We start from the raw sequence: 22216 nt of genomic DNA on the forward strand, positions 1-22216 counted from the left end.
ATCAGTGGTTCCCAACCTTTTGATTTCTGTGGACCCCCACTTTAACATTAATGGAACCCAGGGACCCCCACTGAATCATCATGGGAATCCAGGGACCCCCGCCTGAGTCATTACTGGAAGCTGAGGACCTAATTTGTCAATATTTGTTAATATTTTGTAATTTTCTTAGCTCTCGCGGACCCCCTAAGAAGGCTTTGCGGACCCCCAGGGGTCCCCGGACCACAGGTTGGGAACCACTGTTTTAGATGGTATACAGAGTCCCCTCCACAGCACACCAAGGGCGGTGAGGAATCTACAGCTAGAAAGATTATCCACCAGAAAGAGGCAGCCAGCGAAGTTTGGGAAGACTGGTATCCCGACCTCCACAGATGGTAGCGACCACCACCATCACCTTTGTGAGCATTCAAGGGGCTTCATCGGCTCAAGGACATAGCAAGAATAGCTCCCGGTCCCCACTACAAAGACCGGTCCCCTTTCTGTTGCTTCTATGGTCAAAAGAGACTACATTTCCTGGCATTAAACACTAAAAGAGTTTAGAGGTTGTTGCTGCACGAGTCAGGGACTGGAGTGCAGGATTGGAAGTGCATTGCCCCTGATGGCCAGATCACTGTCTTTTATCCCACAGGCTTGTTGTGTGGGCGGCAGAGCTTGACACTGTCAATACACTAAGCCATTGGCATATCCCCAAAAAGGGAAACATTGTTGGGGAAATTGCCACACTGGTGCTTAAAGGCCCCAAAATCACGATGAGGCTCCCCAAAAATGCTATATGGCTGAGTCCACCTTTTCACCGAAGATGTGGAAACTGTCGAAAGGCATGTCCATTAAGGAAATTTGGACATATTCGGGGAAGCCTGTGGACCTTTTTCATGAGTAGTTCCAATAGCGCTTTGCAGGCAAGCTGTGGTGTCATGGCCTGAACGTATGACGTATTTGGCTGCATCGCGACCATCCTGAATGAGGCACATAAGTAGACTGTGACCGCTGGTAAGATCTCACCGACCATGTCCCAAAGTGTGTGGGTGTAGAGGCCGATTAGACAGCTTACATTATCCGACTTTGAACAAGGCTGGGCGTGGAAAACATTAGTTTAGAAAAGATATCCGCACGTTTTGACTCAGTGTCAGGAGTGGTTGGGAAGGCTTTAGGGTATACTCTACTCGTGGACGTCTGTATTACCAAGCTTTCATGAGCTGGGTGCTTGATTAAAAAAACTGGGTCGCCTGGAGCAGGTCTACAGCATCGGGCGACTTCAGCGGACTGTGGGTCCAGGGCATGGTTTAGCCAAAGTGTTCAACAGGGTGTCACTGAGTGCTTCACTGAAGAGCAAGAGAGGTTCAGTGGTTACTTAGCCAGGTTGCAGACCTCTGTCAGCACATTCTTTTTTACCCCCATAGTGGGGAGGTGGAGGTCAGCAGTCCTCCTAATCAGTGGCCAAAGATGTATTTTCTTCCATTGCATTGCGGACCAGGGGAATAACAATCCAGTATTGGCTGATGTGTCCAACCCACTAGTATCTGTAATCCCATGTACCAGTTATCATCACAGGGTGAGTCAAACTCTTCCCTATCACCACCACTGTCGTCTCTATATGGCTGGGTCTGGTCTGAGTCTAACAGCTTGTGTAGTGTCCGTGGATGACTGCACGAGAGCAGAATAATCTGTAAGTCTGATGGCTTCAGTATTGGGTGCAGATCATCAAAATCTGGACATGGTCTCGGTCGAGACAAAGCCGGCTCGAAGTTGGATACCATGATGGGTTGCCGCTCTGCTTCCAGCACCAGTGGTGTTGGGGCTCGAGGCCCCGATGCACATTTTGCTGCCAGTCCTGACACAGATACAGAGCCCAAAATGGGTCCAAGGGACACAGATGGCTCCAAGGGTGACACCGCCGGCAGTAATGCGATTGGCGGTCTATGTGCACAAAGGGATGCCAGAGGCGGCCGTAAGTGTGCCAAAGAAATGCAGAATGGCCTCCTGAAAGGCTTAGAGTTGCTGCAGCATCGCTGATGGACCAGGGACCCAGAAAGGAATCTGCTCCTCACTGTAACAGTGATATCCTTGTCCATTCTCTGGAGAACTAGAGGGGCAGGAAAGGGCAGAGTCCCACTTGAACTTCTTTTGTGTCCTCTTTGACTTATCCAAAAAATGTGATCACAAAGAAGATCTGTCGGAATAACTTCAGAAGCGGGAGCAGGTCTGCACCCTCTTCTTCGGCTTGGGGTGCAACCAGGGTACAGTCTTCCAGTGCTTGATCAGGAAAAGCTCTAAATTCTCAGATGCTTTAAGATTCAGCTAGGTGCAGTGGTCAGGGGTTGTTAAGTCTAGCATTGGACCTGGGCACCGGAAGCAAACCTCGTGGGGACCTTTCACAGACATCTGTTTGCGACAGTTCTTGCAAGACGTAAATCCCAGCATTTTAGAGGCTGACGTGCCCTTTCCGAGTGAAGAACGAAAGAGTGGAGGTCTAGATTCATGTCTGAACACACAGAAATATGCTTACATGGTGCTCTGTTTGTCACTTCCAACGCAAAGTCGCATGAGGACACCCACCTGCAAGCGGGAACACTGCTTTTGAGTGTTCGAATCCAGTCTGGTGCCTGGAGATACTCACAAGGTGAGGAATTAGCAATTATAAGCTTCCACCAATAATAACCAAATACCAAAGAGATGTATCATTGACTCAAACAAGACTCCCCCCCCCCCCCCCCCCCCCAAAAAAAAAAACTTTTACGGTATGGTCAACTTTTCCTAATGATGCCATTCTCTCAAAATAATGCAAATGTGCCATCCCCAAAAGAACGTCTAAAGAGGCTAGAGCAGTTGCGGCCCGCTTCGCTCTAAAGAAGGGGGGCGGGTGCAGCGCGAACGGGAGAGCCTAAAATTTAATAAAATGAATAAAAAAAAAAAAAAACTTGACTTGTGGTCCCGCGCCACGCTCCTCTTCCCTGCTGGCTGCAGACACAGGCTCCCATCCTGCCCTGCGGCCAATTCTGACGCTGCTCAAAGCAGGGTGCTCCCAGGCGGACTGGAACCTTGTGCAGGCTCTCTCCAGCCGAAGAGTGTTGCTCGGCTGGAGAGAGGCTACAGCGCATGTTTGTTTGGCTAGCCCGAGACGGGCGGCCAAACACACATGCGCTCTGAGGGTCAGTGCTGGGGCAGTGCTGAGCCCTTATGGAGGAGCTACTCGGGCATCTACCACAATAAGGACCTCCCCACTACTGCCCAATCCTCCGGGCTTTGGATATCCACTACATGTGCTTTTGTGTGTTATTGTAGACGGCTGTGCATGGAACAGCTGGCAAGTGCAGGGCACCAAAGGCAGGCAGCACCCTACCTGTTCCAGTAACTCCAGAACTGGTCCTGCAGGTAGGCCCGATGGCTGGCCTCATCGCCGAAGGAGGCTTTGCTTTCGATCCAGTGGATGACGTGGCCTTCAACAGCTAGAAAATAAAGAGTGACTCTGATAAGTACACAGACACCTGGATCCATTGCCTCTCGGTGCTTCTTTCAATTGTCACCCCACAACTTCCAGGATCCCCAGAATGCCCAATTACCCCATCGAGTCTAGCAAGGATCACAAGGAATTTTAAAAGCACAGTGCTGCGGACCATAACTTCCAGGCTAATGGCTGTGAAGATTGACAGACAGGTGAGCTAAAAGATGGATTCAGTTCCAGAATGGAGCTCAAGTATTTGCAAATGTGCACCTGTGTTTGCTCTGCAAAGGCATTCTTTCCAGGTAAGGGCAGCCATATACTACACATGGCTGGTTTAATTTGCTAAAATCCACCTGGCATCTAAGTGTGAGTGGACATTCATCGGATTAAATATAGGAATATACTAGAAGCAGCTTCATTTGTTCCCCCACCAAACCCAAAATGAACATGAATAAACTAAGATAAAAGATGCAAAAAATAAACATGGGAAAATACAGAGGGAAACATAAAATAGGACTACGACATAAGCTGATCTATAAATATAGGGCCAGAGAACTGTCCATCAACCTCCACAGAGGTGCCCTGCAGCACCAGCAGACCCCTCAGGCGTGGACCTGTGTGGAGGACACCAGGGGTCGCAGCTGTGACCCATAGCTTCCCCTGTGACCCCTGGCACTGTACCTGGCCACAGAGCTGCCCTGCAGCACCAGCAGACCCCTCAGGCGTGGACCTGTGTGGAGGACACCAGGGGTCTCAGCTGTGACCCATAGCTTCCCCTGTGACCCCTGGCACTGCACCTGGCCACAGAGCTGCCCTGCAGCACCAGCAGACCCCTCAGGCATGGACCTCGGGTGGAGGACACCAGGGGTCTCAGTTGTGACCCACAGCTTCCCCCTGTGACCCCTGGCACTGCACCTGGCCACAGAGGTGCCCTGCAGCACCAGCAGACCCTCAGGCGTGGACCTGTGTGGAGGACACCAGGGGTCTCAGCTGTGACCCATAGCTTCCCCTGTGACCCCTGGCACTGCACCTGGCCACAGAGCTGCCCTGCAGCACCAGCAGACCCCTCAGGCGTGGACCTGTGTGGAGGACACCAGGGGTCTCAGCTGTGACCCATAGCTTCCCCTGTGACCCCTGGCACTGCACCTGGCCACAGAGCTGCCCTGCAGCACCAGCAGACCCCTCAGGCATGGACCTCGGGTGGAGGACACCAGGGGTCTCAGTTGTGACCCACAGCTTCCCCCTGTGACCCCTGGCACTGCACCTGGCCACAGAGGTGGCACAATCAATGTCCAGAATCCAGGGGCATTGCAGCTCTGCCCCTCCCTTGCTTTCTCCCCAGTTTTTATCATACTAACAATGAATAAGTCTATTAGTTACTATTAGTGTAACAGAAAATGGAGCATATATGGCCTGTGGATGGGACCTTCGCGGGCAGGTGAGGTAAGTAACTAAATGTAGAATGAGTGTGTGTGCTCGGGCGAGAGTATGTTTGTGCGAGAGCTTGTACATGTGTGTACATGCGTGCCTGCTGATACGTGTAGGCCTGTGTGACAATGCGAGTGAGAGTCAATGACAAGCACTCAGTGAGAGTTAGTAAGGCTGAATGCCAGTAAGCGTATATGAGTAAGATAGAGGCAATGAGAATTAGTCAGTAAGACTGGCTGATTAAGTACAAATGAATGTGCGAGAGAGTTAGAGCGTGTGAGTGATAATGACTGAGTGAAAATAAATGAGTGACAGTGAGTGAGCATAACTAAGTGAGCAGGAGTGAGAATTAGTGAGTAACAGAAGCGTGAGGGACAGTAAGAGTGATTGTGAGCGAGTGTGAATGAATGAGTCAGTGAGACAGAGTGAGGAAGCAAGTGTTAAAATGAGTGCAAATGAGTGTAAGTGAGAAAGTATGAGTGAGTCACAGTAAGAATGATTGCAAGTACTTGTGAATGAGAGAGAAGGAGTAAATGAGAATAAGAGTGATTGCTAGAAGGTGAGTGAGAATGCATGAGTGCGAGTGAGTGAATAAGTGAAAGTGTCTGTAATTGATAATGAGCATGAGTGAATTTAAGTGAGTGTGAGTTAGACTGTGCTATGCTTGCAAGTCTGCTGTTGATCATGGCCTACTGACGGTAATTTGTTCCTTATAGAGGCACCCCATGGCAAAACACTGGCACTAGCATACTGGAGGCAATCACTGGCTTATCAGGTACCCATGGAAAAGTATTGATGCTGGCATACTGGAGGTAATTCTCATCATAGAGGACATCCATGGAAAACTGCTGGTGCTAGCGCACTGGGGGTTATTCTCATCATAGAGGAAATCCATGGAAAACTGCTGGTGCTAGCGTACTGGAGATAATTCTCATCATAGACGACATCCATGGAAAACTGCTGGTGCTAGCGTACTGGAGATAATTCTCATCATAGAGGACATCCATGGAAAACTGCTGGTGCTAGCGCACTGGAGATAATTCTCATCATAGAGGACATCCATGGAAAACTGCTGGTGCTAGCGCACTGGAGGTAATTCTCATCATAGACGACATCCATGGAAAACTGCTGGTGCTAGCGCACTGGAGATAATTCTCATCATAGACGACATCCATGGAAAACTGCTGGTGCTAGCGCACTGGGGGTTATTCTCATCATAGAGGACATCCATGGAAAACTGCTGGTGCTAGCGCACTGGAGGTAATTCTCATCATAGAGGACATCCATGGAAAACTGCTGGTGCTAGCGCACTGGAGATAATTCTTGGCATAAAGGAGTTTAACCGTAATATATGGGAGGGAGGCAACCAAGACAAAACACTGGTCCTGGAATAATGAAGTAATTTTTGACTTTATGATCACCCATGGTGTATGGAAACCATTAATGGAAAAATTCTTACACTGGCCTATTGTATGTTATTTTTCACATCCTTTGCACATTATGAAAAACAGAGGGTTTCATTGGCTTGTGGTGTTTAATGAGTGTCTCTGCAGAGGCTATGGCTCTTTAGCAAATTTAGGTGTACATTGTGCTTTAAAATACACTATTTGAAACCATATATTCAAATTTTTCTTGGGAGAAGGACCTAACCCAAGGCCCTTCACCAGCGGTCTAGCTCACATGCTTCACTCACTGGCAACAGTTAAGGGCGGTATTATATCCCAGCGCTTGCAAACATCCCTAATGTAGGTGGCATCGAAAACAGACATTTGTCTGTGCTGTGTTGTTCTATTAATCATGCAAATATTATGGAACGTCAGTGATGTCAATTACTGTGATGTCATCTGGGTTAAGGTCCTGCGACATGACGTTCTGGGAAGAGTCAGGGTAAATGGTCATATGATGTCACTTCCTGTGATGTCATTAGGATCAAAGGATGTGTGATGTCACTTCCGCTACCCTTGGAATTTTGGTGCATAACACCCATAACGTCAGGCACCATCCTGTGCCCAACAAGGCACCACAGAAGGTTAAGTGTTGCCACCTCAACAGCAAACCCATACACTCTAACAGACCTACAAATTAAACCTAACAGGTTTATGTTTTGTCCTGCACACACAGTACATATTAAACACAACTATTCGCACCACCAGATGCACAACACAGCAGCAAAGCCCCATAGCTGTCAAATCGCTGACACCTCCACTCCATAGCTTAATGCTCACACAACTATTCAGAACAAGTTAATTTAAACACACAACAAAGTCATATAGGCCCTCATTACAACATTGGCGGTAAATGCCGCTTACTGCCATGCAGAAGACCGCCAACACACCGCCGTAGCCGCAGAATTCCGCCACAGCTATTTACGACCCACAGCTCAGAATCTGCCAAAAGCTAGACACCCACACAAGTCCGCCACACCAAAGGTCAGTGATAAACTGGCGATAACAAAACCTCCACTGTCACACCAACAGGAATACGCCCACACTATCACGACCGCGATATTCCATTGGCGGTACACACCGCTGCGCTCAAAATACACACACATTTACAAATCACTACAGCATTGGACAAATCGAAATACAAACACCTGATACACATACACACACCACTCCCACACACCCGATACAATGTAAAACACACACTCACATTACCCACAAACCCTTACTACCAAAAAGTTTGAAGAAGGCCAGAGAGACAGCAAAGCAAAGACAACACCAGCATACAGAGGCACACAAAACCATCACACATACACATCACCCCACACCTCACACATCACCCACACCACCCCATGGCACCGCAAAGACAACCCAGGTTTTCTGAGGAGGAGATCAGGGTCATGGTGGAGGAAATCATCCGGGTAGAGCCACAGCTATTCGGATCACAGGTGCAGCACACCTCCATAGCTAGGAAGATGGAGCTATGGCGCAGAATCGTGGACAGGGTCAACGCAGTGGGACAGCACCCAAGAACACGGGATGACATCAGGAAGAGATGAAACGACCTACGGGGGAAGGTGCGTTCCGTGGTCTCAAGACACAACATTGCGGTTCAGAGGACTGGCGGCGGACCCCAGGTCTTGGCTATACTGCATCCTGAGGGCCTCGCAGGAGTAGCTGGAGGAATGGACTCTGGTAAGTTAAATCTTTAACTACTTCATCCCCCCATCCTACCTGCATCCTATCACATACCACCATCCTCGCCCTCACCCCCATCACTCCAACTCCTCACATATGTCCCACTATCACAAACCACACATCCCAACACCAAGCCCTGCATGCAACAACAAAGCATGGACACCCATCACCAATGCATGTCCACTACACATACCCACACAGACCCCTAAACAATTATCACACAAGGTCCTACACAGGAATGGAAGCACTGGGGTACAGGGTCACCCACCCATTGCACACCATGGCACACACAGATGTAATAATCATGCCTTTACACCCCTGCAGGACCCCTACCCAACGTCACGGACAGGAGGTTCCAGACATGTCCACTCCACCCACAGAAGAGGCCCACAGTGATGACAGCAGCTCTGTCCAACTGGATCTAGATGACCAGCCCGGCCCATCTGGGACCTCGGGACAGTCAGTTCCCCTGACACAGTCATAGGCCACCACAGAGCCTCCCCCCTCATGAAACACCAGCACAGCACCCACCCAGCGGGCCCACACCCCTGTCCCCAGGACAAATCAAGCAGCAGTGTGTCCACCACTACAGGGAACCCAGGCTAACCCACCACCCCAAGAACAGCAGGGACCTGGGGGCAGTGGTAGTGGGCACACGGTTCAGGGGACAGAGGCCCAGGAAAACCAGGGAACTGGGAGGGCTGCTGTGCGACAGGGGGAGGACAGGCCCAGGGAACCCACTCTCCACAAGGCCCTCTCCAACATCATGGGAGCCTACCATCATTCCCAGGAGACGATGGCAACGGTACTGGGCAAGTTTCAGGAGACCCAGCGGCTGCAGGAGGAACAGTATTTGGGGTTCAGGGAGGAACTCAAATCCATCAATACCACCCTGGGCACCATTGTAGGGGTGCTGAAGGACCTCGTGAACACCAGGAGGGACACTGTGGCACAACAAGGGCCCCTGACACTAGCCTGGACGATGAACTGCCCACCACCTCCGCCGGTGCTAGTGGACAGGAGACACCACCACAGGACCACGATACCAGCACCCCACCCCCTGCACATGGAGAACCACCCTGCAAGCAGTCCCTGAGATCCAGGACAAAGACAGAGAACAATGCCAAGACCCCCGCCAAGAAATGAGACCACCCTGAATGTCATCCTTCTGTCCCACTTTGTCACCCTGTCCATCCTTAAACTGCCCTAGCTCCACTTCCTATGCCCCTTTGGACAATGCACCTGTGAGACAAATAGACTGGACTCTGCCATGGACATTCCTCCACCATCACCCCTGACCATTTTACAACCCTCTCCACTATTTAGCACTTAAACACCCTTAAATCACAAAACAATCTGGAGACAGTCTGAGTTTTCACAATTGTGTATTTGCAATAATTGAGGGAAATATCAAAGTCCATTGTATTGTCAACATACCTATGTCACACAGCTCTAGTCCATGAGGTAACATAGCAGAGGTCACACAGTGGGACCCACATATGTGAAATCGAAAGGCAAAGTGACAAATCAGGGTCCATACACTGGGTGAAAGTGACAGACAGATGAGAGGTCGAACAATTTTATCAGATGTAGGAGGCAGTGATGACTTCTTACCTGTGTCTCACTGGAAGTATTGATGGATCATGGTGTTTCTGTTGTCTATGTCCTCTTCTTATCTCTCCTCTTCTTTACTGTCCACAGGCTCCACAGCTGCCACAACACCTCCTTCAGGACCATCCTCCTGCAGAAAAGGCACCTGTCGTCGCAAAGCCAAGTTGTGCAGCATAAAGCAGGCCACGATGATCTGGCACACCTTCTTTGGTGAGTAGTATAGGGAACCACCTGTCATATGGAGGCACCTGAACCTGGCCTTCAGGAGGCGGAAGGTCCCCTCTATAACCCTCCTAGTTCGCCCATGTGCCTCATTGTAGCGTTCCTCTGCCCTTGCCCTGGGATTCCTCACTGGGGTCAATAGCCATGAAAGGTTGGGGTAGCCAGAGTCACCTGCAAATGTCGAGGAACAACTGTTAGACACACACTAACCCTTAGGGACAACCCCAGACCCAGACAACTATTCACACTGTATAGGGTCCATTTCCTCACCTAATAGCCACACATGGTGCCTCTGGAGTTGCACCATCACATAAGGGATGCTGCTATTCCTCAGAATGTAAGCGTCATGCACTGAGCCAGGAAACTTGGCATTCGCATGGGAGATGTACTGGTCGGCCAAACACACCATCTGCACATTCATTGAATGGTAACTCTTCCGGTTTCTGTGCACCTGTTCACTCCTGTGGTGGGGGGGGAGGGGAACCAAGGCCACATGTGTCCCATCAATGGCACCTATGATGTTGGGGATTTGTCCCAGGGCATAGAAGTCACCTTTCACTGTAGGCAAATCCTCCACCTGAGGAAAAACGATGTAGCTGCGCATGTGTTTCAGCAGTGCAGACAACACTCTGGACAACAAGTTAGAGAACATTGGCTGGGACATGCCTGATGCAATGGCCACTGTTGTGTGAAAGGACCCACTTGCCAGGAAATGGAGTACTGACAGGACCTGCACTAGAGGGGGGATTCCTGTGGGATGGCGGATAGCTGACATCAGGTCCGGCTCCAACTGGGCACACAGTTCCTGGATTGTGGCACGATCAAGTCTGTAGGTGACTATTACATGTTGCTCTTCCATTGTCGACAGGTCCACCAGCAGTCTGTACACCGGAGGATGCCGCCATCTCCTCACCTGCCCCAGCGGATGTGCTCTATGAATGAGAACAGAGAGCAGAGGGTCAGCCAACACTGAGGTACGAAATAAACAACTTTATTGCACACATTTGTCAATCCGCTATGTGCCTGTCTTAGTGTGTATGCAAGGCCTATATATGTGTGACGCATTTAAAATTAATGCCATGTGGCCCCCTGAAATGGCAGCTGGCTGACCTGTAATGTGGGACAAGGGGATATGAGGTAACTGCACTGGCGTTGTACACCGTCGCGGTAGGCGGTCGAAGACCGCGGCGCAATCCTGCATTGGTTACATTGGACCCTATGGGTCCCAGGAGCCAATGACTGTACGCCGGCGGTGACGGTACGCACCGCCGCGGACGTGACCGCCATTTTCTCTCTGTTCACTCACTTGATACCTGATCTTCGATAGAAGAGGACCTACCCTGCAAGTGCTGCTGTGACCTCAGTCTGGAAGCAAAAATGGCTCAAGTGTCTGGGGAAAGGGCCCCTACCTTCACATCGGAGGAGTTGGAGAAACTACTGGATGGGGTCCTCCCCCAGTACACGCTACTCTACGATCCTCCAGACAAACAGGTGAGTACTCTGTGAGCATGCTGTATGGGCAATGCCTGCTTGGAGTGGTGTGGATGGGAGATTGGGGATGAGGGGAATGAGGTGTGCATGAAACAACGGTGAGTGGGTGTGCGTCAGGGCAAGGGTGGGAACGTGGGCCAATGATTGTGACGGTCCGGATGGTTATAGTTTTTCCTTTTTGCCCTGTACTATTCCTGTAGGTCAGCGCCCACCAGAAGAAGGATATTTGGCGTGCCATCGCCAAGGACGTCCGGGCCCTGGGGGTCCACCACAGACGGAGCACCAACTGCCAGAAAAGATGGGAGGACATTTGCCGCTGGAGCAAGAAGACGGCGTAGGCCCAGCTAGGGATGGCCTCCCAACGTGGGAGGGGTGCCCGTCGCACCATGACCCCCCTGATGTTCCGGATCCTGGCGGTGGCATATCCGGAGTTGGATGGGCACTTGAGGGCATCACAGCAGCCACAAGGGGGTGAGTATACTCACATCCATCTGATTCAGCGCGCATTGGAGGTGTCTGGTGGGGGAGGTGGGCTGTGGGTTCCCCTAGGCTAGGGTGAGCCTTGTAGGCAAGGACCCTTTGTGAGGCAGGCTCAGTGTCACCCCATCCCTACCAGTGGTAAGAGCCATCTACACCTAGTCAGGCTCCTGTGACTTGCATGTGTGCAGCAATCGGGCATAGGCCTTGTACCCCATGTCCCTGTGATCAATTAGGGAACTCAAAGTGCATGGCGTAGTGCAGAGGGCTGCTGTGTCTGTAGTGTCTGCCAACGGTAGTGGTATTGCATGCACTGAACATGTCTTTCTACTTTCTTTCCCCCCCTCTTTGTGGTCTCCCTGTTCTTGTGTGCATTAGCATCATCAGGCGGAGGAGCTGTGCCACCGGAGCAGGAGGGAGCTGCTTCCCACATGGCCCTGGAGGGCGAGACTACGGACTCAGAATTTACCTGTGGGACGGAGGGCGTGGGGAGCTCCACAGCGGGGACAGGAGCTGAGACCAGCAACTCCTCCTCTGATGGGAGCTCCCTTGCGGTGGCGGGCCCCTCTGTGCCCACCGCATCTATAGGTACAGCCGCCACCACCCCCTACCAGCACCGCCCTCCCAGCAGCCCCTCAGCGTGTGCCCCGTGGCCGCTCACCCAGGATGGTGGGCATCTCCTTCGCCCAGGCACCTCAGCCCCTGCCCCGGTCAGCCCTGCTGCCCTCAGTGAGGAGGCCATTGACCTGCCATTGACCTCCTCAGATCCCTCACTGTTGGGCAGTCTACCATTCTGAATGCCATCCAGGGTGTTGAGAGGCAGTTGCAACAGACAAATGCATACCTAGAGGGCATTCATTCTGGCTAGGCAGCCCAACAGCGAGCATTTCAGACTCTGGCCTCAGCACTGATGGCAGCCATTGTCCCTGTGTCCAACCTCCCCCCTCCAACTTCCTCCACCCAGACCCAATCCCCAGTACCTGAGCCTACCATCAGACCAGCATGCACACACCTCAACACACAAGGGTGGCTCTGGCAAACCTAAGCACCACACATCCCACAGGCACTCACACAAGCATCATACCCATGCACACATACTAACATCCACTGCCTCCACTGTGTCCCCCGCCTCCACGTCTCCCTCCCTCCCTGTCACGTCTCCACTCACACCTGCATGCACTACATCTTCAGCCACTACGTCCATCACCAGCACGTCCATCACCACACACCGCTCACATGCACTCACCACCCCCACTACCATTCACACATCCCGTTTGTCCTCTCCCAGTGTGTCTGTGAGCCCTCCTCCCAAACTACACAAACACAGTCACACACCCACCCAACAGCCATCCACTTCACGACAGCCTCCAGCCCATGCACCTACACCCAAAGTCAGCAAACGAACACCTCCTACAACCACTACCTCTTCCTCCACTCCCAAACCCCCTCCATCTACCCGTCCCAGTGTGTCTAAAAAACTTTTCCTGTCAAACCTTGACTTCTTCCCTTCACCTCCCCCACCCCTTCCGTCCCCTAGGGCCTGCCTTTCCAGGTCCCAACACAGCACCTCAGCCACCACATCACCGGGAACAGTGGTGCCAGCAGTAACCGGCTTCTGGAGTGCACCAAGCAGCAGGGCAGCCAGTGTCCCAAAGAGCGAGGCCAAGGACATTCCCCCACCTCCAAAACAAAAGAAGTTGCCCACATCCCGGAGGGAGAAGGCCAAAACACCTGCAACCAAGGGCTCAGTTGGGAGTGGCAAGACAGCTGCGCCACCATCCAAGGTGGGGAAGGGCCAGAGAAAGAAAGGGACGTCGCCGCCAACCTGCACCGCGGACAAGACGCCACATGCACCGCCACTCAGGACACCGCCGCCAGCAGCAAGCTCAGTGAGGCCGCCCCCAGCACTGCCGCTCAGGACACCGCCGCCAGCAGCAAGCTCAATGAGGCCACCACCATCATCGCCGCTCAGGACACCGCCGCCAACAGCAAGCTCAGTGAGGCCGCCACCAGCACCGCCGCTCAGGACACCGCCGCCAGCAGCAAGCTCAGTAAGGCCGCCACTAGCACCGCCGCTCAGGACACCGCCGCCAGCAACACGCTCAGTGAGCCCCCCACCAGCACCGCCGCTCATGACACCGCCGCCAGCAGCACGCTCAGTGAGCCCCCCCACCAACACCGTTGCCCAATGAGCGCCGCAAACACCACCGCTACTGAGCCCACCGCCAGCGGCCACGTCACATCCTGTGCCAGACATGGCTGCCATCCCCAGTGGTCATTCGTACGAGGCTGGTGGTCAGTTCCAGGGGCCTGGACAGCTTCCATGTTGCCCCACCGTCAGTGGAGTGTCAGATCCACTACCTCTGTCCTTGGCAGGATGAAGCACTCTGGGCACAAAGCCCCCTCCAGAACCAGTGGAGAAAGGCATCCACTACCTCTGTCCTTGGCAGGATGAAGCACTCTGGGCACAAACCCCCCTCCAGAACCAGTGGAGAAAGGCATCCACTAACTCTGTCCTTGGCAGGATGAAGCACTCTGGGCACAAAGCCCCCTCCAGAACCAGTGAAGACAGTTATCCACTTGAGACTGTGGCTTTGTCTTGGGGGGGGTTGGGGGGATGTAATGTTTCAGCATGTATTGGTGTGTATGTTCTTGTGTGTGAGGGTGGGGGTGTTGCGTGTGTGTGTCACTCTCTTTTCCCTCCCCCATCCCCCTCCCCTGTGTTGTAGGTGCAGTACTCACCGTGGTCGTCGCCGCTGTCGGTCGTGCTCCTGGTAGAGGAGCAGGAAGACTATCGCAGGGAGAATTTGGCGTTCCGGCTCCATGGCGTCCTGGTTCCTCGTGGGGTGTGTAGATGTGAGAGTTTTCCCTTCCAAGTCCTGCTTCTGTGTTTTTGTTCGCGTTGAATCCGCCCCGGAAAAGGTGGAGGCTTGGCCTCTCAATGGTGTGGGCAGTACACTGTCTTCCGCCTGTCTGTTGGCGGTGACTGCCATGCTGTTTGTTTGTACCGCCGGGGCAGTCGGAGTGTTAAAGTGGCTGTCTATGTTGGCGGTTTCCGCCGCGGTCATAATTCCATTTTTTTTTACCGCCGCTTTAACACCGACCGCCAGGGTTGTAATGAGGGCCATAATCTGTTATTAATGCTTCTCAACAGAAATGCCTTCTCTGACCGAGAGATGTAGAACCATATACTCCATCAGAAATAAACACTGAAGTCATATGGCACATGTATCCGTGCACACAATGTTTTAAGACCAACCATGGCAGAATGGCTCCCATCCTATACAGTTCATTTCCAACATGAAACATTACTAAACAATAACCTGAACAGAATGACTAACCAAACACAATGACAAGAGACAACCTTGACTCCTGTCAACAAGACACTGCGAATCGTAAAGAGCATCCAGTCACACAATCACTATAGAACCACGTAGGTCATAGACGTGTGCTAAATAAATGCTGATAAATTAACATGTCACTCTCCTGACCTAGGCCAGGTTTTGGAGAAGCCCCTAGGTCCGGTCTTGGGAGCCAGTCTTTTGGCTTTGTCAATGCTTGTTTTATTTTGTCATGTTTTCCTGAAATTTTATTGTTGGGGAATTTTTGGGCCCTTGCCATTATGACAAAAAAAAAAAAAAAAAAAAAACTAACAGCAAAATGTTTTGTGGGTTTTAGACTGCATGCATTTATTGCTTTAGTAGGTCTTGGCAACAAATGGAACTATTTTGTGTTTGATGTGTTCCTTGTGAAAGAGCAGACTACTGTCTGTCACAGCAAAGTTAGCCAATAGGTGAAGTGGGCTGGGCTAGTGTGCCATGCTGTAGTAGGCAGAAGACAAAAGTGATTGACAACAACAGACCAATGGATGAAAGCCATTTTGTGCAACTAGGTTACTTATATAATTTTATTCAAATCAAAAGGTCTAGGACAATACCACACCTAAAAAGAGAAATTACACTGTTCACTTGCTCCTCCACCCTGCCCTCTCAGGGAAATCAGTGGGCTGCATCTGCCCTCACCCTTGTGGGGACAGCAGTAGCGCTCTGAGGTCCGCGTTCCTGTTGTGTTAATTAACTCTGCTCAATGGGCGCACGCACTATAGGAGCACAGAAGCATCCATCGTCCATCCACACACAGGTTAGACTAGTCTCCCAGGAGAGACCTCATTGATACTTCTACTTACAGATATTTCAGATGCAGCAGGCACACAACTTGTTGGTATTTGCTCAATAAATAATTGCACTGTTTTTCCCTTTCTTTTGTTACTAATTTTGCATCCTTATGTTCAGGCAGCTACATAACACTTAGCATCTAAAGTGTTTAAATTCACATCCTACTTCTTAAGACAATTGCCTTTAAATGCACTTAAGCTTTTTATTTATTTACTTTGGTTCCCCCCAAACTCTCTAAAATGTATTATTTGACTACGCTTCTTTTCTTCTTTAAAGTGTTTTGGTTGTTTATATTTTAACAGTATTAAGGTTTAGAAAAGAAAAAAAAAAAAAAAAAAAAAGAAGGGAAAACATGTCTGCCTCAGAGTGCTGCAGAGTATCATGATGGGCTGTCGCTGGGTTTGATAACTCGTGTCCTCAGAAAAACTCTGCAGCTATGGAAGCTAACAAGGTCGCCTGCATCACTTGGGGAACTGGGTGCACTACCTCCTTCGCCCTGAATTAGGTTCCTGACAGCACAGCACAACTTCCTGGAGAGACTGCCGAGATACCAGCTTGAGCGACAGCCAGTGGCTGAGATTAATTCAACCATTTCGTCCATCACCTTGTTGTTTTGCATTTGCCGCCCGAAGAACACCACATATGCCCAGATGTGGGTCCCAGGCTCATTGCGTCACTGAATTCAAGCAAGCCTAGTTGATGAGGAGTGATACCCCGAAACCGGTCCCAGAATGCTTATTTCTGGTAAGGGGAGGACCTGGCTTGGCAGTTTGGACTGGACTGTTCCCATAGGTACCAGGGACAAGACTGATTTGCATATGGCTGGGTTCTGGGGTGACATGGTGGGCCAAAAAACGATGGATTGGCATGAGGCCTGGGCGACTGCCAGTGGCTCAGATTAATTCAAGCGTTCTATCCATCACCTTGTTCTTTTTGCAAACACCAGCCTTGTCACTAGTTACAGAATATCTGTTCCAGCAGTTAAGGTCAAAACCTAGGACAAAGGAATGAATTTTAACTCCTTCTCAGAACTACATCGTGTGATCTTGGGTAAATGGCTGTCAGTGGGTACCTCCAGATCCTTCAACTAGCAAAACTCAGCAATTAAAAATACGCCAACCCCTAGCATTAATCATATCACTTAAAAAAGTGAGCATTTCCATTTTGTGCCTAATCTAACCATTGATGTACCCATGGCAACAAAAACTAAACATCTGTGACAAAGAAAATAACTGAGCATCCTTATTCAACAGGTCAGAGCACCCAGAAGAACTTACCAACAGGGACTTCCAGGATGATGTCAGGAGTTTTGTCGTACCCCTTGGCCCTCAACTGGTCCTCTTCTGCCGAGAGAAAAAAAAGGACTGGTGTCATGATAATACAGGCCTCCGTTTCAGGAGCATCGTTTGTCAAAACGTATGGCCAAATAGGCACCGCATACAGGGAGAACAATCTGAGCTTGGCCGCCATGTTAGGGGCAGGCACACGCAGTCTGACACCAGCACAGGGTAACTTTCAGGTGTCGCACTGACAGGTGAAAAGTTACGGGACGAGGACTTCTAGATCCTAGGAATGGAGAGAGTAATTGTGACACCACCAGGAAAAGCGAACTCTTCAGCACTGTAACACTGTCATCCTCGTCAGCCTTGCAAGCACTGCACTGTCCCACATCACACAGAAAGGCCTCGCAAGCACTCCACTGTCCCACATCACACAGAAAGGCCTCGCAAGCACTTCACTGTCCCACATCACACAGAAAGGCCTCGCAAGCACTTCACTGTCCCACATCACACAGAAATGCCTTGCAAGCACTGCACTGTCCCACATCACACAGAAAGGCCTCGCAAGCACTTCACTGTCCCACATCACACAGAAATGCCTTGCAAGCACTGCACTTTCCCACATCACACAGAAAAGCCTTGCATGCACTGCACTTTCCCACATCCCACATCACACAGAAAGGCCCAGCATGCACTGCACTTTCCCACATCACACAGAAAAGCCTCGCATGCACTGCACTTTCCCACATCCCACATCACACAGAAAGGCCCAGCATGCACTGCTCTGTCCCACCTCACACAAAAAGGCCTTGCATGCACTGCACTTTCCCACATCACACAGAAAGGCCTTGCATGCACTGCTCTGTCCCACATCACACAGAAAGGCCCAGCATGCACTGCTCTGTCCCACCTCACACAAAAAGGCCTTGCATGTACTGCACTTTCCCACATCACACAGAGGCTTCCCACATCACACAGAGAGGCATTGCACTGCACTGTCCCACATCACACAGAAAGCTTCCCACATCACACAGAAAGGCCTCACATGCATTGCACTTTCCCACATCACACAGAAAGGCCTTTCATGCACTGCATTGTCCCACATCACACAGTAAGGCCTTGCAAGCACTGCACAGTCCCACATCACACAGAAAGGCCTTGCATGCACTGCACTTTCCCACATCACACACAAAGGCCTTGCATGCACTTCACTTTCCCACATCACACACAAAGGCCCTGCATGCACTGCACTTTCCCACATCACACACAAAGGCCCTGCATGCACTGCACTTTCACACATCACACACAAAGGCCCTGCATGCACTGCACTTTCCCACATCACACACAAAGGCCCTGCATGCACTGCACCTTTCCCACATCACACAAAGGCCTTGCATGCACTGCACTGTCCCACATCACACAGACAGCTGGATTTAACACAGGACACAGCCCTCTAGGGGGCCAGAACTGCTCTCCTGTACAGTACCGGGCACTGATTGACCTGAAGTGGCCCTTCCCTCACAGGCAGCTGGGTAGCAGAAGATCAAATCCTAGTCAAGACTTTCTCGGAAGTGGGAAGATAAGTTAACTTATGAGGCATAATAAATGATTCAAGTCAAATTATGCGGTACAGCCTGTTATCTTAGTAGATTAATACTTTAACACATTTTGTTTTTTACAGTAGAGGGAGCAAAAGGGTAGATATTCAACATGTCCTCCGACTTGTACTGAAGCAGATCAGCAACATTTTATTCATATTCAAGTAGTTCTTGGTGCAAAACTATATACTGTTCCACTCAGCAGAAAACAAGCCGGCATGTCCATACTTCATGTAGTAAATAGTGTGGTACTGTTTCACACTGACACGCCCTCCGGACATCCCTCTGACCAATGAACAGTCCTTCAGGGAGATACTGTACAGTTCATATTTGTGACTTAATTGCCTCACTAGAAGGCACGTTAAAATCAAGAGATGCAAAATATGCAGTGTTTAGCGAAACTGAAGATTCTCTTTTTAATTAACTGTCGCTATCAGGGCACTACAAGGAAAACAAGCATTTGCAATACAATGGGTCTCGCGTTTGCTCGAGTTAGAGCTATTAGCGTTGTAAATTCCTAGCTGGACTTTTCTTGCCACAGATTAAGAATGAAAAATAAAACAGTTGACATAAGCGAGACGATTCAAAGTGCCACGGCCGCAAAGGAGACACACAAAAGGAAAAAGAAGTTCGCTCGCAGTCAAACGTATCGGCAAATGTGCAATTATCCATGAAACAGGGGCAGTCTGCAAGGTAGTAACAAAACTGCCCCAAGGAGGGACAAGTGTAAAGCATCTGCCAATGATAACAAAGGATTTTTGAAAGGCAAGCCCAGGAACGAGTAATAGTGGTGGGCGTGGGTAAAAGCCCACAGATAGATTACAACACGCCAGAGCGCTTGCGTGCTCGACCTAAAAAACATTTGCACGAAGAGTGAAGCTAAAAAAAGTTGACACCAAAGAACCACCAACGCTCTAGTTTCTTTATGTTTCAATATGTACAGCTCTCATTCCTGCAAGAAAGAAATGTCCCTCCTCCCAAGCCCATCTAATAGTGACATTACCACCACATGCACAAAATGTTTACCTTTTAATGTCTGAATACAGCGGCCATAAACTGAAAGGTCACCACTTAACGTCTGCAGGATGTCGGGAGCTGGGCTGCAGTCTCCGTGCAGCATTTCAGCAGTAAGTTTTCACATGAGAAACAAATGATTTCTGCTGAAATCTGCAGGTGATACACCAGGCGGTACTGCAGCAGGTACAGCAAATGACCAGTGCTTAATTTGTGCTTGTTGTTTCCGGTGCTAAGCACCAGCACTTATTTTTGAGGGTGGGGCTTATTCTTCTGCCTCAAGCATTTGCAGCCAGCAAAAGACACATTTGGGAAAGAAGGAGGAAGAGAAAAAGGAAAAAGCGTCACAAAGGGTGAAAGCAGAAAGCTGCAAGTGTGAGCTGAAGGGGCAGGGAGTGGCTGTAAATGTATTGAAGAGGCCCGAGATGGCTTCAGGATTACGCTCTCAATATTCCGTGTTCACATTTAAACGGCACGTTTTCATTTACAAATCAAGCACTGCAAATGGCAAGGTTCCTTCTTGCAGTAACTTAAACTCCATAGTCACCATCCGTCTAAAGGAGGCGGTGTAAACATCCCTCTTCTAATCGACCTGCTTACACACAGTTGGGACCACAGGTTCGTAATAACTTCTACAACATCCGTGTGCTCATTTTTGTCAGTTTAACGCAGAATACTTTTTTGGCCTGACAGACTACAGCTCTGCACATTTCCCCGAAATAGGTAGTTTCGGTGCCCACACGGGTGGCAGAATCTGCTTCCCGGCTCTCAGAGGGATGCTGTACTTATTCTCTCGTGGTTCCTCTAAAATCCACCACCCACACAGCCAGCCTGGCCCTTCCACGCTTTCCAGAGTGCAGTAAGATGAGGAGAGAACATTTACCAGGGGGTGGTCAATCTTTGGAAGGGTGTAAACCAGGGAGTCCCTTCTCAGAGGACACTGCAGGCCAGTGTGGAATCAATCTTCAGATGGCACTTCTGTTCTGGAGTTTAAACTGTCTAGTGCTACGAAGTACGAGAATGACACTTTCACCACCCTCCCAAGGCAGAGGACGTGTGCTAATGCACTGTGATCTTTGTAAACGTCTCTGAATCCATCACAAGGTGGAAGGATGAACTCTGAGATCTGTTCCGCACCAGAATGTAATGTCGGGAGGTTTCACAGCATTCCCCAGGCCGAGGGTGCTCAAGTCAGCGGGAGACAACACAACAACAACAAACAATAGTGACCCTAACACAACTGCCAGAAAACTTCAGGGAGAAGTGTAATGAAAAATAGGAATCACGCTAGTGGAGTAATTTATTAGATTAATCATCCAGTATTGTAGACTCAGGTCTGGCAGCGGCGGTGCTGATGTCGGCTCGTACAGTGAAGAGCTCTGAGGGTCAGATACTGTTAACATGAGAAGCGGTGATGTAACCAAGCCCCCCGCAGGGTTACTTCAGATCAGGGTCATGTAGAGACATTAAGAGTTGGTCGTGAACTAGAGCCCAGTAAGATTAGAGTATCGGAAACCACAGTTGAATATCACCTCCAAAGCACAGAGTTGAACAGACGATCAGGTGAGATACGGGTGCCCTGGAAGAGCAATGCAAGACAAAATACATTACGGAACCCAGGGGAACAATTCATGCAAGGACCCAGAGAGCAGACGGAGAGAGACACACGGAGGGAAATGGAAGCAAAGACTGACTGTGATGGGGAGGGAACACCCAGGAAAGCATGCCGATCGCAAGAGGGTATAGGGGTCAGAACATAATAGGAACACAGGGAAATTTGGAGCACAGATTAGAGCAACTGAGAAATAATCTTTACACTCTATGGTTTTCCAACAAGAATATCCATCCATCTATCTATCTATCTATCTATCTATCTATCTATCTATCTATCTCGAACAACCTTAAAGAATTCAACCTCAAACAAAATGTTCCCTGCCCAACTCACTCCACAGACACACTCTGGATATCATATTTGTACCCTAAGGACAAGCCACAGTTATAGACAACTCCCTCATAAGATAGAGCGACCACAACATCGTCACCTTGAAGATCAACACTTCTATCAACAAGCGCTCTTACAGACAAAGGAAACAACTGAACACCCACCTTGAAAGAACTATAAACATGCAGCCAAAAGACACACACCTTCCTCAACCGGATCCCCACTACACCGGACAAACAGCCCCTCCACCTCTGCCCGCCACCCCGGAGGCACTGTGGCACACATGATCCGCCTGCTCAGAGCAGGCAGAAAAAGTCAGCTTTGTCTGGGCTGAAATCGTAAAAGCTGCCCAGTTAGGTACCAGGTATCTCTAGGATTGAACAGTTACTCCTCACAATA

The 22216-nt window shown here is 50.1% G+C and overlaps 1 protein-coding gene across 2 annotated transcripts in view; it reads right to left on the minus strand.

Moving 5' to 3' along the window:
• Positions 1–22216, minus strand: part of CDIN1 (CDAN1 interacting nuclease 1) — a 574168-nt gene that overhangs the window by 184602 nt on the left and 367350 nt on the right. For both annotated transcript variants that reach the window (XM_069209034.1, XM_069209035.1), the window contains exons 10-11: positions 17261–17326; positions 3338–3443 (exon numbers count right to left, since the gene is read on the minus strand). In XM_069209034.1, the coding sequence (XP_069065135.1) occupies positions 3338–3443; positions 17261–17326 (172 nt within the window). The remainder of the gene's footprint in view (positions 1–3337; positions 3444–17260; positions 17327–22216) is intronic.

This window comes from Pleurodeles waltl, chromosome 9 (assembly GCF_031143425.1).
Source record: "Pleurodeles waltl isolate 20211129_DDA chromosome 9, aPleWal1.hap1.20221129, whole genome shotgun sequence".
In the NCBI taxonomy this organism is placed as follows: Eukaryota; Metazoa; Chordata; class Amphibia; order Caudata; family Salamandridae; genus Pleurodeles; species Pleurodeles waltl.